General features: G+C 36.8%; 4 protein-coding genes across 8 annotated transcripts; 2 read left to right on the top strand and 2 right to left on the bottom strand.

The window, feature by feature from the left end:
- Positions 1 to 1,274: 1,274 nt before the first annotated feature.
- On the top strand, positions 1,275 to 5,322 carry LOC131005377 (glucan endo-1,3-beta-D-glucosidase). 5 transcript variants are annotated; one of them, XM_057932321.1, is made up of 7 exons: positions 1,282 to 1,749; positions 2,130 to 2,504; positions 3,026 to 3,309; positions 3,931 to 4,254; positions 4,488 to 4,668; positions 4,844 to 4,902; positions 5,000 to 5,322. In XM_057932321.1, the coding sequence occupies exons 1-7, from the start codon at positions 1,674 to 1,676 to the stop codon at positions 5,129 to 5,131; spliced, it is 1,431 nt and encodes a 476-aa protein (XP_057788304.1). In that variant the 5' UTR covers positions 1,282 to 1,673; the 3' UTR covers positions 5,132 to 5,322. The 5 variants fall into 5 exon arrangements, with proteins under 5 accessions (XP_057788302.1, XP_057788304.1, XP_057788306.1 ...); XM_057932323.1 differs by having other exon boundaries at positions 1,335 to 1,749; positions 4,847 to 4,902; XM_057932319.1 differs by having other exon boundaries at positions 1,275 to 1,749; positions 4,488 to 4,902.
- Positions 5,323 to 8,161: 2,839 nt separating this feature from the next.
- Positions 8,162 to 11,766, top strand: LOC131005395 (guanine nucleotide-binding protein subunit beta-2). Its single transcript, XM_057932361.1, has 6 exons — positions 8,162 to 8,548; positions 8,686 to 8,780; positions 10,234 to 10,658; positions 10,766 to 11,123; positions 11,225 to 11,338; positions 11,543 to 11,766. The coding sequence occupies exons 1-6, from the start codon at positions 8,443 to 8,445 to the stop codon at positions 11,576 to 11,578; spliced, it is 1,134 nt and encodes a 377-aa protein (XP_057788344.1). The 5' UTR covers positions 8,162 to 8,442; the 3' UTR covers positions 11,579 to 11,766.
- A 217-nt stretch (positions 11,767 to 11,983) lies between these two features.
- Positions 11,984 to 14,273, bottom strand: LOC131005432 (factor of DNA methylation 3-like). Its single transcript, XM_057932429.1, has 3 exons — positions 13,842 to 14,273; positions 12,805 to 13,004; positions 11,984 to 12,445 (listed from the first exon to the last, which is right to left on the bottom strand). Exons 1-3 carry the CDS (start codon positions 13,999 to 14,001, stop codon positions 12,215 to 12,217), a joined length of 591 nt encoding a protein of 196 aa, XP_057788412.1. The 5' UTR covers positions 14,002 to 14,273; the 3' UTR covers positions 11,984 to 12,214.
- Positions 14,274 to 15,082: 809 nt separating this feature from the next.
- Positions 15,083 to 16,192, bottom strand: LOC131012101 (putative F-box protein At3g10240). The gene has a single exon (XM_057940021.1). It carries the CDS (start codon positions 16,190 to 16,192, stop codon positions 15,083 to 15,085), a length of 1,110 nt encoding a protein of 369 aa, XP_057796004.1.
- Between the last annotated feature and the right edge of the window lie 2,203 nt (positions 16,193 to 18,395).

Raw genomic sequence — 18,395 nt, 5'->3', positions numbered from 1 at the left:
GAAATGTGTTAACCCTGAAAATAACTTAATACACGTGTTAACGTGATCATTTGCTTGTATTATTGAAAATTTGAAATAATTATGGTTTTTGGTTAACGAAGTCGAGTTTAGTCGTGCCACGTAGTTACTATTAATTGTGAAAATAATAATATTGTGTTTAGATTAGTATCTAGAGTTAGATCTGTACAAGTATCGGGACCTGACTCTGTACGTTGTCGTTGTCGTGGCGGGTGGCCCTGTTCTATAAAGGTGGACTCTTTCGTAGTTTTGATTTACTTATTCTTCCACACCGACAAATAATTATAAGAATCAAATTAAAATTTTAAAATAGATGGGAGTATTTCATAGAGAGCATTAACAAAAAAAAAATTTCTTTTGAGATTTATAACCTACCTAGTAATAAATGCTGTCGCTGCATTTTTAAACTTGAGGAAGACAAACATGGCCTAACCTGCCCTCATAATGACGCCATGAAAAAAGTTTGAATCTTAGGATGTTAAAAGTTTCAACGTCTGCGTGATTTTTTATTCATTTTCTCTCCTATCTCACATAATAAAGCAATTGGGTAAGTAAATTGGGTACAAATTCGATATCTTTTTACATTATTTGGTAAATTTCATCAGAGAAGATTATGAGGCCATCATGTTACTTTTTACTTAATTAGGTTATGATTACAACAAATTTTATTGCTATCAAAATTTGGAGTAGATTAATCTTCAAGCTCAAAAATTATGCGATGATGCTCGAAATCCGCTCTTCTTGGAGAAAATAATTGAGAAATATTCATGTGTGTCTTATAGGTCTGGACACACACAATCAACATAAAAAAAGTAATATTATTCGAATTCTGTTTGAATGGAAAAGCTCATAGCTGTTGTAGTACTAATTTTTGTTTGAAAAAAGTGAGCCCCAAAAAGATGAAAAAAGAAGACCGTTTACTTAGTGTGCAAGTGCAACGACTCAACGGAGGAGGCCGATTATTTTTTATTTTTTTGATAAATTTACAATATTAAATAAAAAAATGAAAAGCTCGTACCACAGAAGACTCGAATATTTGGTTTTAAACATTACCTTCTTACCGCTTGACCAACACACGCACACACATAGGCTGATTATTTGCTTCTAAATGTGTTTGACCGACATCCATTAACAAACTTTCAACACATCATGGACCACTCCACAAACAACACATACTAATACTACAAATAAATCATAAAATCTCCTATTTGTTTCGTATTTTTTATCCGCATTAATATAAGAAAAAAAATTGATCAATGTATACTTTCATTTTATTCCGGTACTTACACAAAGGTGCGAAATCAAACCCATAAAGCCAATCCAATAAAAAGTAGTGGATTTCCTTAGATGAGAAGTATTTCCAAGAACACAAATTCTTACCCTCAAAAAAAAAAAGAACACAAATTCTTTTCTTTTCTGATATCCATTGCATCATCATCTTTCCAATTCTACCCCTCTTTTTTGCCATCACCACAACTTCCCATTCCTCACGTTTCTATTTCCAATTCCAAACCCCCTTTCTCACTCCAAATTTATGCTGCACTTCTCTTACTACATTTCTATTTCCATTCCAACTCATCTCTCATTCTCTCTCTCTCTCTCATCTTCTTCTATCTCCACATAGACATACATACATTCATCACCCACACACACCCATGGCGTCAGACTTTCAGACATATTCTTCCACTGCAGCAGTTTTCTGCTTTTTCTTGCTCTCATTTCACTCTGCAAGTGAGTCCGACTCTCTCTCTCTTTCAGCTGCATTCCAATCATCTCCTGCTCTCAATTTTATGTTTCACCTAAATGTGTTGGTTTCTTTCTTCAATCAACATTCCTTGTTTCTCACTCTCCGTTTTCTTACATTAGATATCTTGTGTTTCTTATAGCATTAAAGATTCTCGCCTTCATTTATTTATTTTTTTAATTTTAAATTTCCTTTTCAGAATCAAGAAATTATTCTTCACTCGTCTAGTAAAGCAGCGTCTGATTTGATTATTGATTTATTCAAAAAAGTAAACCGCTGATAGCAAAACAAGTCTTTTATTTTATTTTTATTCTTATTAATTAAGAAAGACGTTTTTTGACCAAATTTCAATTTATTATTTGTGAAGATGCGCAGTCGTTCATCGGAGTGAATTACGGGCAGGTGGCGGACAACCTGCCGCCGCCGGAGGCGACGGCGAAGCTCCTGCAGTCGACGAGCATCGAGAAGGTCCGGCTGTACGGCGCCGACCCGGCGATCATCAAGGCGCTCGCCAACACCGGCATCGGGATTGTGATCGGCGCCGCCAACGGCGACATTCCGGCGCTCGCCTCCGACCCCAATTTCGCCGGAAATTGGGTCAACTCCAACGTCCTGGCCTTCTATCCGGCCAGCAAGATCATCGTCGTCACCGTCGGCAACGAGGTCATCACGCTGCCCGATCAGAATCTCGCCTCGCAGCTCGTGCCCGCGATGCAAAATGTCCAAAATGCCCTCAATGCAGGTATTGATACATTTCGCATTCTTCTTTTGAGGTGGAAATATTTTTACTCCGTAAATTAAATTATGACATTATTTGAAATCTGTGGTAGTTTACTTTTGGTTAAATTCACCAACTTTTATCGAATTTTTTTTCAGCACGTCAACTAAATTTTTTTGGCTCCAAATACATGAACTTTAAATTTTTTTAATTTTTCACACAATTGTCAATTACCACGAATTATTGCTGATGGACGCATGAAATATCTATATGGCTTAGACGACCGATGTAACAAGATGTCCAAGACACTTAAGCTAGTCACAATAGCATTAATTTTTTCCACTTCAACTAGCCACATTTGCATTAATCCGTTGAAAATTGACAACCGTGTGCAAAATAAGAATAATTGCTAGTTCGTGTATTTGAAGACATGATTTTTATTTCATAACCTTTATAATAGCCTTTCCCTTTTGCAACTTTGAATGCCTAAGGGAGTGAATATATGCTTGATTTTGATGATTTTACAATGTGAAACAAAATGGCAGCATCATTGGGTGGGAAGGTCAAGGTGTCGACAGTGCATTCGATGGCGGTGCTAAGCCAGTCGGAGCCACCATCGGGCGGTGCCTTCGGATACGGTGACACAATGAAAGGATTGCTGCAATTCCTCAGCACAAATGGCGCGCCTTTGATGATCAATCCGTACCCCTTCTTTGCATACCGGGACGATCCTAGGCCTGAGACGAAGGCCTTCTGCTTGTTCCAACCGAATGCTGGACGACTGGATGCAAACACCGGCATCAAGTACATGAACATGTGGGATGCTCAGGTAATTTTTCTTAGATTTCTAAGGTTTTTGTGATTTTTACATACTTCTATGTGATTGAGAGACAACAATGTTTTACCTAAATCTAGTTTTACATGTTGCTGATCTTGTAATGAATGTGAACTCACACAAATTCTTGTTACATGATTTTCCCCCACAAAAATTTACTCATCATCTCAAAATATTGGCATACATCATCATAATTTAGTTCAAGATTCATATGCAGCTTGAATTTTTCTTCTTGTCTTATTATGCTATTGCTTCAAAAGCATCTAATGTGCGAAAAATATTTCCATCCATGTAGATATATATCATCCATGATTTATTTCAAGATTCATATGCAGCTTGAATTTTTCTTCTTGTCCTAATTTGCGATTGCTTCGAAAAGCATCTAATGTGTGAAACATCCATCTGTCTCCATGTGGTTGCTGGCAGGCTGGCCATTTGGGCAGTTGTTCCATCTAATTTTCTTGAATTTTGTTTCGTGTGGCGGTTTTTTCTCGTTGCTACCATGAAACGAGCCCTGTGGAAAATGAAATCAACGCCCTTTTTTTTGAGCTTTTACCCCTCCTTCTGGGCTAAACTGCTTATTGGTTTGTTTTTTGGGGAAACTGTTGCTCTTAGGTCGATGCGATTCACTCGGCCTTGAAGGCGTCGGGGTTCAAAGATGTCGAGATTGTGGTTGCCGAGACAGGTTGGCCTTATAAAGGAGATTCCAATGAAGTTGGTACTAATTTGGAAAATGCAAAAGCCTATAACGGGAACTTGATAAACCACCTCAGGTCGAAGGTTGGGACGCCTCTCATGCCGGGGAAATCCGTTGATACCTACATATTTGCGCTCTATGACGAGGATTTGAAACCCGGCCCTGCCTCAGAGCGCTCCTTCGGACTCTTCAATCCCGATCTTTCGGCGACCTATGATGCTGGCCTCACAAAGAGCACACAGGTGAGGGATATCGTTCTAGTTATATCCTTCTCGAATCATATACCGATCGTTTATTTACTCTGAATGATAGCTTAGATAGATAAAAATAGTACTCTATAAACTAATCCGTTGCATACTTTGACGGATTGAACGATTTCAAGCTTTGTTTTTATCATCCAATCCTTTAAATACTCAATCCTATGTATTGTCAATCTGATCTAACACTTGGATCATATTGGTTGATTTTGCTTCAGACTCCGGCCCCGACCCAGTCGACTCCGGCTCCAACCCCGGCAACTCCGGCTCCAGCAACCACTCCCACGAACCCGGCCCCAACAACCCCGGTGAATCCGGCTCCCACGACTCCCGTGGCTCCGGTGAATCCGGCTCCAACGACTCCCACGGTGAACCCAGTACCGAGCCCGGTTGTAGCAGGTTGGTGTGTGCCTAGGCCCGGCATATCAGATGCTCAACTGCAAGCAAATCTCGATTATGCTTGCGGGCAGGGCATCGATTGCGGCCCGATTCAGCCTGGTGGTGCATGTTTTGAACCTGCTACTGTTGTATCGCACGCTGCTTATGCTATGAATTCTTTTTATCAATCTTCTAGCAGGAATCCCGGCGACTGCGACTTCTTGCAGACAGCGGCCCTCACATCTACTAATCCTAGTGAGTTCTCACTTCTCACTTCTCACCCGTACTAGACGAGCCCTCTCGTTCCCTTTCGTTTTAGCTATGTGTGTGTGTGATCGTGTGTGTTTTGCAGGCTATGGTTCTTGCGTCTACCCTGCTGGGAGCGCATGAACACGACACGAAATTATTGTTTCGGAGATCGATGGAAGGGATGAGGGGTGGCGCAGCAGCAGCGATTCAGGTAATTAATTCTATGGTGGAATAATATGTCCAAGAAGTGTGCATATGTTATTTTGAGGGCTTGGATACTGTATCCATATGAATCAAATAATAGTGTGTAAATTCATGATGTTTTTATTTTATTTTATTTTATTTTATTATTTAGTAGTAGACTCTGAGTTTTGATTTTATGCTTTTTGTGGGTTGAGTTATTGCAATGGCTTCGTTTAGGACAAATTGGTCTGCATATTCCTAGTACTCCTATTTCTTTTCTTTTCAACGTTGCAATAATTATAACAAAGTGTGGTGAGATATGTCAAAAGATTAAAGATGTCTCCCACCATCATCAGTTTAGTCTACATGATGATTGCATGCGGCCACCATTTTTACCATACATTTTCTCTCTCTCTCTCTCACACACACACACACACACACACGAGGAGGAATGTAAGCGAGAATATTTCATACGAGAATATTCCACAGTTTGGCTATCAATAAAAGATTGTGGAAAATAAAAAAAATTAACCAGTTAATTGCATTTGAAGTAACAAATTTTAATCAAATTGTAATTATAGCACCACCTTCGTACATTGGTCCTTCATCCTTGGGCCCTTGGCTCCCTCCGTCCCATTTCAATAGGTTCATTTTTCTTTTTTGGGTAAAAAAGTTATACTGTATTTAATTGGTGTGGATCACACCACTTTACTATCACTTATCTATTAAAAAATAAGTTTTCTTAATTTTCGTGCTCAAAAGAAGTGAGTTGAGACGGAGTGAGTAGGGAGTATTTTTTATTGCAATTAAATCACCTTCAAATTGGACTGATTTTATCGAACTTAAGTAAATTCACATCATTTGAGTTTTTAAATCGAGAAATTAAAGATTGAGATTTGATGGATTTAAGGAGGTGGATATTTTGTTATCTTAAGCTGCGTTCTCTTTGATTGTAAATTTATATTGGGAAAAAGAATGATAAACAAAATTTCACCATTTAAATTCTTTTTTTTTTCACATTTCCTACTTGACCCTTACGCATTCCATATTTACATTACAAAGGAGGGATAATATTATCACACTATTTTTGGAGGGATAATATTATCCCTCCTTTGTAGTGTAAATGAGGAATGAGAAATGGTCAAGTAGGAAATATGGGAAAAAAAAACAAAGAATTTAAAGGGTGAAATTTTATTTATCCTTTATTTTCTCATGATAAATTTACAATAAAAAAGAAGGCACCCTTAACTGGTCGCGAATTTCATGTATTATGCAAGAATTGATCTTTGCCGTTGAATGAATTGATGCTTTGGCGAAACCTTTTGTCGTTAGCAAATAGTAGACGTCAACTCATATGCAATAATTTGTTTAAAGTTAAAAGTTTGGTCTCTGTTGAATTTGAGAGTAATCTCAATTGTATCAAAAATTAAAAAATTAAGTATCAGATTGTCAGGTTTGAAAATGGTGCTAATGCTATAGTTGCAGTTTGGGTGAAAACTTACGCCATCAAATGTCATCAATCCCAAATTAAACTATAGAACATTAAAACGTCCATTTAAACGCGATTTGGGGAATGTGATGGATATGTCTATAATGATTTTTAATTTTGCTAAAATACAAATTAAATGATGTTGTTTGGCCTCTTCCTTTTCTTAAAAAATCAAATAAATTTAAAATAATCCTTCAAAATTCGATGCCATCCAAATCAGTTTAAATGATGTTACGTAAGAGATTCGATGCAACTAATCGTAGTTTGAGTTTTCATTTTTTTAAAAGAACATAATTTTATGAGTTTCCACTCTGCACATCACGGATCTCGACATATGTCTTAATAAGCACTATTGCCACTTAATTATATTGTATATCTATCTTTGGTGCGATTCACATACACCATTTATATATATAATTAAATTAGAAAAGAAAAATTAAATATGACATATGAATAGTATAAGTTTTAAAATATTTAATTGAATATAGTACTCATAAATTAATTGTACTACAAAAATAAAGAGTAGTACATTAACAAAATAAAAGCTCTATTGAATTCATCAACTTTAGATAACAATATCAGAAATTCGTGATTTCAAGGATAACAGCCCTAAGTTGATTTGGTTTGCTCTGAACAGACAAGACAAAATAGTTTGTTAATAATCGATGCCCTGAGTTGATTTGGGCTGCCCTAAAGAGACAAGACAAAATATTTTGTTAATAATCGATTTATACTACGATCTCTCACGTAAATTAATGGGATATAAGAACAAGTTTTATAACTAAACCTATGTATTAGTTAAATTAAATTTAAGTCACAACGAGTCTTATAAAATAAATATGATAAGTGATCGAACTTCGATTCTCAATTCTTGCTCGTCAATTTATGAAATTAATGATAACATTTGAAGCTCCTAATGCTCTTCCTCCTCCCCGTTGCCGGTTCTTTTGTTTTGTCGTCCTTTTTTTGTGTTTTGTAGACGGGTACTTTTTTTCCTTGTCATGATTTTTTTCATGAGGTTTTCCATAATAAGATTTTAATAAGGTTCGGTTCTTAGTATGTTGTTTTGTGCGGATTTTTCTTAAACTTTTTCTTTTTTGCTTTATATATAACATCTATTTTAATAATGATAACATTTGAATCTTACAAAATGCAATAAGAAAAATATATATATACTTTTTCTATACAACTGAGACCCAAAACTATAATTTTCTATTTATTTTTTTGTGAAATTTGAAGTTCATAGTACTCCCTCCGTCCCGGTCAAGACGCTACATTTACTTTTCGGCACGGGATTTAAGGAGTTGTAGATTAATGTTTTAAGTGTGTAATAATAAAGTGATAAAGTGTGATAAAGTAGAAGAGATAAAGTAATAAAGTGATAAAGTAAGAGAGAGAAGGTAATAAAGTGATAAAGTAGGAGAGAGAAGGTTAAAATTCCTTATTTTTGCCAAATATAGAAATATAGCATCTTCGTTGGGACGACCCGAAAAGGAATATGTAGCATCTTGGGCGGGACGGAGGGAGTATTTTTTACTGCTTAAAATATCTAAACATAGTTGCAAATTTATCCTTGTTAAATTAAAAGGGCATATATCCACGTCAGCAAGAAAGTGGGCCCGGCGGCTTCAGTCAGCTGCCCCCATAACCCAACGTCTCTCTCTCTCTTCTGTAAAGTCTTGGCAGTCCAACGCATTTCCTCAACTCCTCACGCAGCCTGTACACGCCCAAACCCCTTTCAATTCCTCAATACCTCTTGCCCAATCACACGATTCGACTCTCAATTGTGTGGAAATGCCAAAGCTAGGGTTCAAATGAAGCTAGACGGCTGAAATCTTCTTCTGCTTCCAATTGATTTGTCGCTGAGAAAGAGGATGTCCGTCGCTGAACTGAAGGAGCGGCACATGGCCGCCGCAGAAACCGTTAATTCCCTCAAGGAGAGATTAAAGCAGAAGCGCCTTCTCCTTCTCGACACTGATGGTTTGCAATTCTCTCCCTCTCTCTTATATATCTCGAGCGAGTTCGGTTTTAGCTGTTGCTGATTATGCTAAGCAGATCCAATTGTTCATGTAACTATTGATCTATGTAACCATTTCCACTTTTTTTCTCTGTTGCAGTTGCCGGCTACGCCCGAGCGCAGGGACAAACTCGGGTGAGTTTTGGGCCGACTGATCTGGTTTGTTGCCGGACTCTTCAGGGGCACACGGGAAAGGTAATCCCTTATTTTCTATTTTCGAATGTTTCAATGTATCACTTTTTTTCTTCAACATTTGCTCGATTCTGATGACCTAATTTGCATCACTTGTTTATCTTCAATATTTGCCCAATTTCAATGACCTAATTTGTTATCATTCTGGGGTTGCCTTTTTCTCGTGAGGGGAGATTCATTTTAAAAGCATAATTGATATCATGAATTATTCTTGGTAATGAAGCAGAATAATTGTCCATCAATTGTACATTGGTTGTCCATATATGTGTAAAGTTTGGAGTGTGAGATATGAATAAAACATTGGGCATATCATGTACGATTTGTGAGGGCCATTAGAGTAATGAATGTTTGTGGCCCTAGTTTGAAGATATCCGTATAGAAGCTCCATTTGATGATGAAGTCAATCACCCTGCTAATGCTGGAGTTCCTTTTAGCTCCTCATTCGGCGAGTATAAGGAATGAGTGAAAAGATCCCTCCAATCACAATTTTAAATTAATGAATTCATCTGTATACCATTCTGTATTCTGGCATGGATTAGGTTGGTTTAATTTTATTTTGATAAGCAACGTCTCTTTTTTGTGTGCGTGTGTTTGGCCTAGTGGCAGAGTGGTAAATGCCTAAGGCCAAAAAAAGAAAAAGAAAAAAAAAAAGATAGGGGGTCATAGATGTGCATTCCCTGCCATCTTTTCTGGAGAAGCTTGGGAAAAAACCTTCAATGCTATTGTCGCCAGAATTATATATTCATTCAAAAAGCAGGATTATCACAGTTTTTTATATTCTCTTATCGCCTTGTTTGGATTCCTGGTGAATTAACTGGCACTTCTCTTACATTACTCACATATCCATGAAAATCATGAATAGATGTTGAACTAGATACATAAATTTATCCAAACTTTAAACTTTGGATCATTGTTTCCTGGTATTGCCATCCACGAATTTACCTACTTTTTTGGGTTCTGCCTTTCTCTTCAGCTAACTCATGGCCACCATCTTATTCAGCATACTTAAATGAATATGTAAGCATTAGAATGGATCAGTTAGAACTATAAACTATGATATTTCTCGTAGGGTTGCCTTAAATCTGGTAGGTTTCAAGTGGAAGCATCATCTGTTATTATAACGGCACCATTTTATTAGGTTTTTCACTAGGAACAAAAGAAAGGTCAACTCACTCTGATAAAAGTAATTTTAAATGGCCTGATGATCTATGGCTTGCTGCTAGGTTCTGTGTAGCACTAGATTGAATGTAACAAGTTACTTTTGGGCAATCCCGAATATGTCAGCTTGAAATCAATCCCATTATCACTTTTGTATGTATGTCTTGGCTGTGATGGAAAGAATTCAAAATTGATGCATCCACTAAAAAAGAAATCGTCTGCCCAAAGAGATGTTTTTGGCAAGTCTTTTTTATGTGTCCTGAGTTTGTTTTTTAAGGAAATCTCAAATTGTTCTTAGGTGTATTCGCTGGATTGGACTCCGGAAAGGAATCGTATAGTCAGTGCATCTCAAGATGGAAGATTAATAGTTTGGAATGCTCTCACAAGCCAGAAGACTCATGCAATTAAGCTACCTTGTGCATGGGTCATGACTTGTGCCTTCTCACCCAGTGGGCAATCTGTTGCCTGTGGTGGCCTAGATAGTATGTGCTCTATCTTTAATCTGAACTCCCAAACCGACAAGGATGGGAATCTTCCAGTATCAAGAATGCTTAGTGGTCACAAGGGTTATGTATCGTCATGTCAGTATGTTCCAGATGAGGATACACACCTTATAACTGCTTCTGGTGACCAAACGTGTGTTCTATGGGATATAACTACTGGCCTAAGGACGTCCGTGTTTGGGGGCGAATTCCAGTCTGGACACACTGCTGATGTTCTAAGGTATGCTGGTTATCTTTTGAGTGCGTGCATGAAAATTTTGCTTTGGAGCTTAATAAGCTTATCTGTTTATATTGTTAATGACTGTGATAATGCCTTTTCTGGTTCAGTGTCTCTATTAATGGATCCAACTCTAGAATGTTCATATCTGGCTCTTGTGATTCAACTGTCCGTCTGTGGGATACTCGGGTTGCTAGTCGAGCTGTTCGTACTTTTCATGGTCATGAGGGAGATGTTAATACAGTGAAGTTCTTTCCCGATGGGCATAGATTTGGATCGGGTTCAGATGATGGAACTTGCAGATTGTTTGACATTAGAACAGGCCACCAGCTACAAGAGTACAATCAACAACATGATGACAACGAGGCTCCTCATGTAACTTCAATTGCATTCTCCACATCTGGCCGTCTCCTATTTGCCGGGTACACCAACGGAGATTGTTACGTCTGGGACACTTTATTGGCGGAGGTATAAATATTTGTGCTCTAGTGTGTTGAGCCTCCATTGTGATGGATTGATAGAAAATTAGATATGTTGCTCAACTTTTGACTTGACTGCCCTGTTAATAGGTGGTGTTGGACTTGGGAAAGCTTCAAAATTCTCACGATGGTCGGATCAGCTGTTTGGGACTGTCTGCTGATGGTAGTGCCTTATGTACAGGAAGTTGGGACTCAAACCTCAAGGTTAGTCTTAATTTGTCACCCATCACCATTTCTGCTAGTATAGTATGCTTATGCTTTGCATTATGCAGTCAAACTCCTTTTAGCTAACAAGATGCTCTACTGCTTGGGAATATTAAAACACACACTCACAAACACAAAAGCATATATGAAAGAATATGTATAGATATGAACTGTGAATCTAATTAGTAACTTTATACCCGACAGATCTGGGCTTTTGGAGGGCATAGAAGAGTCAACTGAGAAGTTGGAGATTGGTTCTCAAGGGAAATGCGCGTCGTCATCTCTCTCCCAAGGAGCGTCCATCAAGTTTGTAGTGTCCAAGTTGTGGGTTGTGATACCGTTATTTGTTGTATTTTCTTCTTGTAATTTTTGTGACAGACAGTTTGAGTAGATAAATGAAAATTTTGTATGCAAGAGTTTTTGATCAATTGCAGTAAGGCTGAAACCCAAAAACCTGTTACTGTTATTATTATTGCCCCCCATCAGTATTGTTCATGCCTCACATACCAAAACCAAAATCAATTCTCAGATGAAGTTACAGGAATCTTCATGTTGAGAAATTAATTATTCATCCCTTAATTTTACAAAGTTGTGAAATTGTCAACACGCGACAGAGGTTCAACATCTCTTTTCTTCATAAGGCTATAAAGGAAAAGAGAATGTAAAGAACATAATATTAAAAGTCACTAACAAAGAGAACTCTAACCAGAAAAGATTCGAAGATAATCTCAATACATGCAAAGGCAAACTAGTGACAAACAAGGATTCTCCATTAAACGATCTAGCTCTCGCTGAAGTAAACAAAAAACTGCTGGAAGAGAAGACTGAGGTTTTGTGATGTTAAGATATAGTATAAACTTGAAGAGGAACAAGTCTCTAGCGTCTCTTGCTTTTGAGCGTCCTCCATTGCTTGATGATATATGCTATTCCTTCTTTCAGAGTTGCTCTTCTTTTCTCTTTGTTATTCCACAGCTCCTGCACTACATACCTACCGCTTGGATTATACTCATTCGCCTCCATCAAGGCTGTCGTCACTGCTTCGTAGGCTTCTTCGCCTAACTCATTCCTCACCACTGTCAGTTCCTCATCTTCTTCATTCAGGATTGTCTACACCAAATAGTCGAGGGAAAGAAATCAAATTGTTGAGCAGTCAATGACAGGGAAGAAAATAGTGCACATTATTTGTGGATTTTAAAGCATCAAAAGGCCATTTAGGTAAAGTCTGTCAAGATACTTCTAGGAATGGGCTAAAATTCAACTTCCCAGCTAATATTTAAACATTCATTTTCTAACACAATGCTACATATCAAATTCATTTGCATACAGAATGTTTTTCTTGTGCTTGGAGAGCTAATTGGCCACACATACTAAACATGTCATTTTCTATTAATGGGGATGTTATGTATATTGGTTCTGCAAATTAAGAAGCATTCTTTTTCATACTCTTCAATCGCAGCAATACATACCTCGTAACCGTTACCATGTTCATTTTCGATCATCTTGAAAGAGTTCCAATTAGGATCCCTTATGCGACTATCCCATTGCGTGCATAACTCAGCAGCTCTGAGCTCTGTTTCATTATCCATATACATCCTTTTGGCTGCTGGTAAAAATGCATTATTCTCTTGATCCCAATGCTGCCCCGAGCAGACTGGTCCTTCAGTCCCTAGCAGAAAAGATTATTGTATTTTTGTAACAATTGACAGAGAACTGAATGCAGAGATAGTGTAGATGTTACTGAAGTTCAAAGTTCTTCCGTATCATTTGGGAAATATTAGCGGGCAAGTGATGAATTTCGTTGCTAAATACTACTACATCAGAAATGACACAGGTAACACAACTTAGTTGAAATGACAGTGTAACAATTAAATTTTCTGATTTTCATTAATTTCATGTCAATAGCATCATGGAGGGGGAGCAATAGTTCAAATCCAAACACTAAAAGAGAAAGAGAACAAACATCAATAACCGATCAAAAGGGGGGGGGGGGGGACCAAAAAAATGCATCATCCGTGTCAATATCGAAACACCATTTCAAAGTTTCGAAAATATATGATTAAATATGAATATCCACAGTTTTAAAATCACAAAATCGCTAAAAACTGAAAAACCGTTCGAATCGGAGGTTTCTCATTTGTACAGCAAGAACAGAACATCATCATACACGCCATACCATACCAGCCAGCCAATTTCCATCATCTAGCTTATTAGGATTGAAAAATAACCATATATATATATATATATATATAAAAAATACTGAAGGATAATAGATAAACACACCATGCCTCCTTGTCAAAATGGAATATATGATTCTACCCACAAACTTAAAATTACAGCTAAAAAACCAAAAAAATAAAGTCACATTATAGCTAAAAAACCCAAAAACAAGTTGGAACAGAAGCGAGAAGAGAGCATCGTGTCTACGCATAAAATCACTAGAATTCAAAGAAGTGAACTTATTAAATTCTAAAAATTATGTTTCAAAGGGAAAAAATGCATGTACACTGTATAAGGAGACGCCACACGCCGCAGAGAAGGAAAACAGAAAGCGAAATCGCCACTCCGAAAGGAAGTTTGGAGTTGCGCAGAGAGAGAAAGAGAAGGAGAGAGAGCCTCAGATGCACTGCATGAGTGTCTCTGCACCTTTTCTCCGTCCCGTTCATTTTCCTTTTTCAGTAATTTAATTGGACACGTGGCGGATCTAGATTGGTTAGCTGGTAAAGGAGAGTTTATATCTTACAAATATTCATGATAAAAAAAAGTGTAACTTAATAAAATAGAACAAATGGAACAATTACTTTTGATTTACAAATTACATTGATTTTTTTCTTTGATTTTATTAAACTAACTTTATTTAATGTTGCACTTAAATATGAAAACAATAAATAAGGGTGTGAAAAATAAAAATATAAAAATTAATATTTGTTTAAAAAAAAATTAATATTTGCAAAGTGAAAGGAAATTAAATTGGTTACTAACAACCAAGTTCACCCAACAAAGAAATAAAAATAAATAAAGAAAGGTAATCTCTCACACTAGTACCGAAAATAAAAGTCACGTATTACAGTATCAAGACTTTTAGTTTTAACTAATCCTCGACTCGATTCGATTATAATATTTATTTCAAGGATCATCACGCACAATTCGGCTAGTCCTTGCCAATAATTTATATTTGCATTATAAGGAACAAAAAGTAACCCAATAAAAAAAGAAAAAATAAATTGATAAATTCCCCTGCTCCAGGATACCAATGAAGGTCCTGATATGTATTTGCATCACTAACATGCGCTGGAAATAATAGTTTATCTATTAAGAGTCTTGCTCCAATTATGTAGCTATCGCTGAAGTAATTAAACTAAAAACCAGATAAGTGGAAGAAGAAGAAGACTGAGGTTTTGTTAGGGAACTAAAATCAACACCAAAAACTGTATATACCTTCATTAAAAGCTTGGACCATTAAATTGTTTACACCCCTCATCCTTTTGACTTAATAATCTTTTCATGCCTGTACAACTTAATAATACAGTTGGACAAGATTGTTTTTCTTTTCTATTTGTGTTTTGAGTCAAACTGCATGCATTTTTCATTTCTAGAAAGGTAAGAGAGTTGAAGCCATGCAATTTTCATTTTCCACAATCATCTCCTTGCTGCAGAGGATAATTGATTCGGGTCCGAGCGTCCTACTTCATTGACTACTCAAATAATACAATAATTTTATTGCAATAACTGATTTTGATAGCAAACTTATGAAATCGAGTTGAGCGAGATTACATTCTCCATACCCAAAGTTTTGAGTGAGGAAAGAGTTGGGGTGAAAATGATGGCAGAAATATAGGTATCTCCTGTAGCAGCTTCTAATGCATGGACTTGTTGAGTATTTTTGGTGTTGTTGGAGTAATAGAGGAGAAACTCCTCCTCCAACAACATCAAGATGTCGCCATCTTTGAAAACCTTGATGGGGTAAATAGCCGGCCCCGGTGGAAAATCAGGATGGTAGATCATCACATACTCCTTGCTCCAAGATTCGTCGTCTCCATATTCCTTCATCAACCATATCTCAATCACCTCGTTACCTTCATCTTTATCCCATGCGAGGCGACAAGCACACAGGCAGCCCTGCAAAACGGACAAGTCCGCATTTCCACCTCGAGGAGGAGTGGAGAAGCGGCTGAAACACTCTGTTTCAACATCGAAACAACAAATAGCCTCACCCCATAACTTCCAATGGAGATTGCCCTTCACAAGTTGGCCAAAGCTCACGCCGTATGCGTAGTCGCAAAACACGCCAGAAGGCTTGGCGACGGTCCTCCATGTCTGTGTTGCTCCGAGGGTGTACACGTGGCAATGGGATTCAGAACGAGTCATACACACCACCTTATGCCGCCCACTTATTTTGCTCACTCCAAACCCACAAAGCAACTCCGACGCACGGATGGATTGTTGAGGGCAGCAAAGCTCGACGTAGTCGCGAGTGAGCGGATTGCATATGCAGAGAGATTTGGGCTTGGAGAATACAAGGAGCAGGCCGTTAGCAGAGGTACCTTTCACTTTTGCTCCTCGCTGAGGGATATCGAAATCTGCGACTGGAATGTAGTGACGATCGTGATCGTGATCGACTCCGTCTTCGTCTTCGTCTTCGTCTTTGAGATTGAAAACTGTTAACCGGGTTGAGTCGCGTGCCAAGACGGCTAGGGAGGGTTTACAGAGATAGGAGTTGACGAAATAATCAGTCTCGAGGAGATGGAGCCATGCTTTGCAAACGCACTTGCTTATTGCAACTGCTTCGGAATGGAGCCTTGAGAAGATATTGCTCATGATTTCAGATGGTACATATTTGAACAAATCTGGCTCCATTTTTTCGCACCTTTTTCTTAATATACTCCAATATGAGACAGACCTGTGAGGTAAAATTTTAACAATTTTACTTGTATATATATAGACAAGAACAATGCATTTGGGATCGCTATTTCAAAGATCCAGAATAAAAAGCAGAAAAAGCGGCGCGGCGCATATTTTGTGATTTGAGATTTTTTGGGATTCTGAGAACGAATTAGTTTTTGTTTGAATCCATAACGAATTAGTTGAATCATCATATTTTGATGATTGGTTGAGCAATTCAGATGGTGACCACAAAGCTGTGGGGTCCTCACCAAAAAAGAAAAAGAAAGATAACAAGAGAAATAGTTTGTTAGGAAACATAGTGTAGTATTTCAGTTCAATAAATGTGTTTTAAATGAATTGGAATTATTTGTACCTAAATATTTGAAAACACTTCGGCCAAATATATTTTGTTTCCGCATTAAAATTAAGAGGACCGAATTAGTTGAACTAGAAAAGCTCGAAAATAAATAGATAAACGAAAATGAAAAAAAAAATAGTGCTCGTGTTTCTCAAAATTAGGAAAAAAATAAACGAAAACTCATGGCAAGTACCCGTATAAAAATTCGTCAAATAATACTCAAATTCAAAAAAACAAATCTGTATTTATAAGTTGTTGAATTATGCTTGAATTTATATATATATACGTTGTGTTCATCACACAATATGACATAAACTTCTTTTTGTTTATCTAAAAAAAACGTAATATGTCTCAAAAAAAAAAGGTGATATATCTAAAAAAAAGTTCTACTAATATTTAATTAATTAATTTTCGCGGGAAATTAACCCGAACAGTCCTTACCTCAATAGAGGTGGGAATCTGTCCGAAATGGCTTCAACCTTCCTACAACAACTCTCTCTCTCTCTCTCACACACACACACATACACACAAAGCAGACCTGTGAAGAAGTAAGAACACTTCTTTTCAAATTAAATTCAATGCGTAATGTATCTCCATAAATTTCCAATTTTGGTTACATATATGGTATATAAAGTGATGAATAATTAGTAATTTTCAATTTGGCAATCTAGAGTTTAAGAGAAAGCTTTTACCAGCCGAAACTTAAAAACGATGAAGAGAAGAAAGAAAATAAAACGATATTATTTCACATTAGGTGTATTTGTTTTTTTAGTGTAATAATATTATCCTTACTTAAAATGAAAAAAAAAATGAATGAAAACGACGAACAAATCATACTTCAAGGCCATGGAAAACGTAGCAAAATGCATGAATATTTTCAGCCAAACACAATGTGACCTAGTCAACTTCCAAATCATGGGCAAGGATGCACCGAGAATGAATCCTCAAGAATTGACTTTTCACAATAATTTGGTTCGCAAAATTTACGAACGTCGAGGATGGAATATGTAATTTTTTTATTGTTGTTCTTGTTTATTATTATAATTTTTATTTTAATTAATGTAGGATTTAATTTTAATTCTAATGATATTTTATTGTTAAATTCAATATTGTTTAATTTAATTTAAAAATATATTTAAATTAAAGATAAATATAGAAAATAAAATTAGAGAGCCAAAGTTGAAAGGACTCTCTAGAAGTGGGGACTACTCAAGGAGCTCTTGGGTGTGGACGCTCTTAACATGCCAAATATCATGCCAGTGCGGGGCTTATTAGGGTGGACATATTAGCGAAAGTGCACCACCGCAACCCTGGGCCTTCTTTTCTCCCATAAATTTTCAACGGCAAAGCTTAATATTTTGTGGTTTGAGAAAAAAAATATACTCCCTGATCCCAACTTTTAGTATCCAATTTTTCTTTTTTTAGGCGTCCCACATTTTGGTATCTATTTCTACTTTTAGTACAAATAAGTGGGTCCCTTAATTCGCTTTAATTATTTTAACACTCACATAAAAGGTGGTGAGACCCTTATTCCACTCACAACACACCAATCGCTTTATTAAAATTCGTGTCACTCTCAACTAAATACTAAAAGTCGAGACGGAGGGAGTATCCTTTTAAAATTAATGGGGCTATGTGAATTTATTAGTGTTCATATTTGAATCTACATAGATAATTCTATCATTTTAATTTGGGACTATAGGGTATGTTAGTGCATCTATAAATACTTTTTATTATTTATGAATAGGGGTGAGCAAAAAATTCAAAATCGAATGATCGAACCGATTCAAACCGAAATTTATAATTATGGTTCGATTT

Source organism: Salvia miltiorrhiza, chromosome 1 (assembly GCF_028751815.1).
Source record: "Salvia miltiorrhiza cultivar Shanhuang (shh) chromosome 1, IMPLAD_Smil_shh, whole genome shotgun sequence".
Lineage (NCBI taxonomy): Eukaryota > Viridiplantae > Streptophyta > Magnoliopsida > Lamiales > Lamiaceae > Salvia > Salvia miltiorrhiza.
Note: the sequence above shows the minus strand (reverse complement) of the source record. Positions and strands in the feature narration are given on the sequence as shown.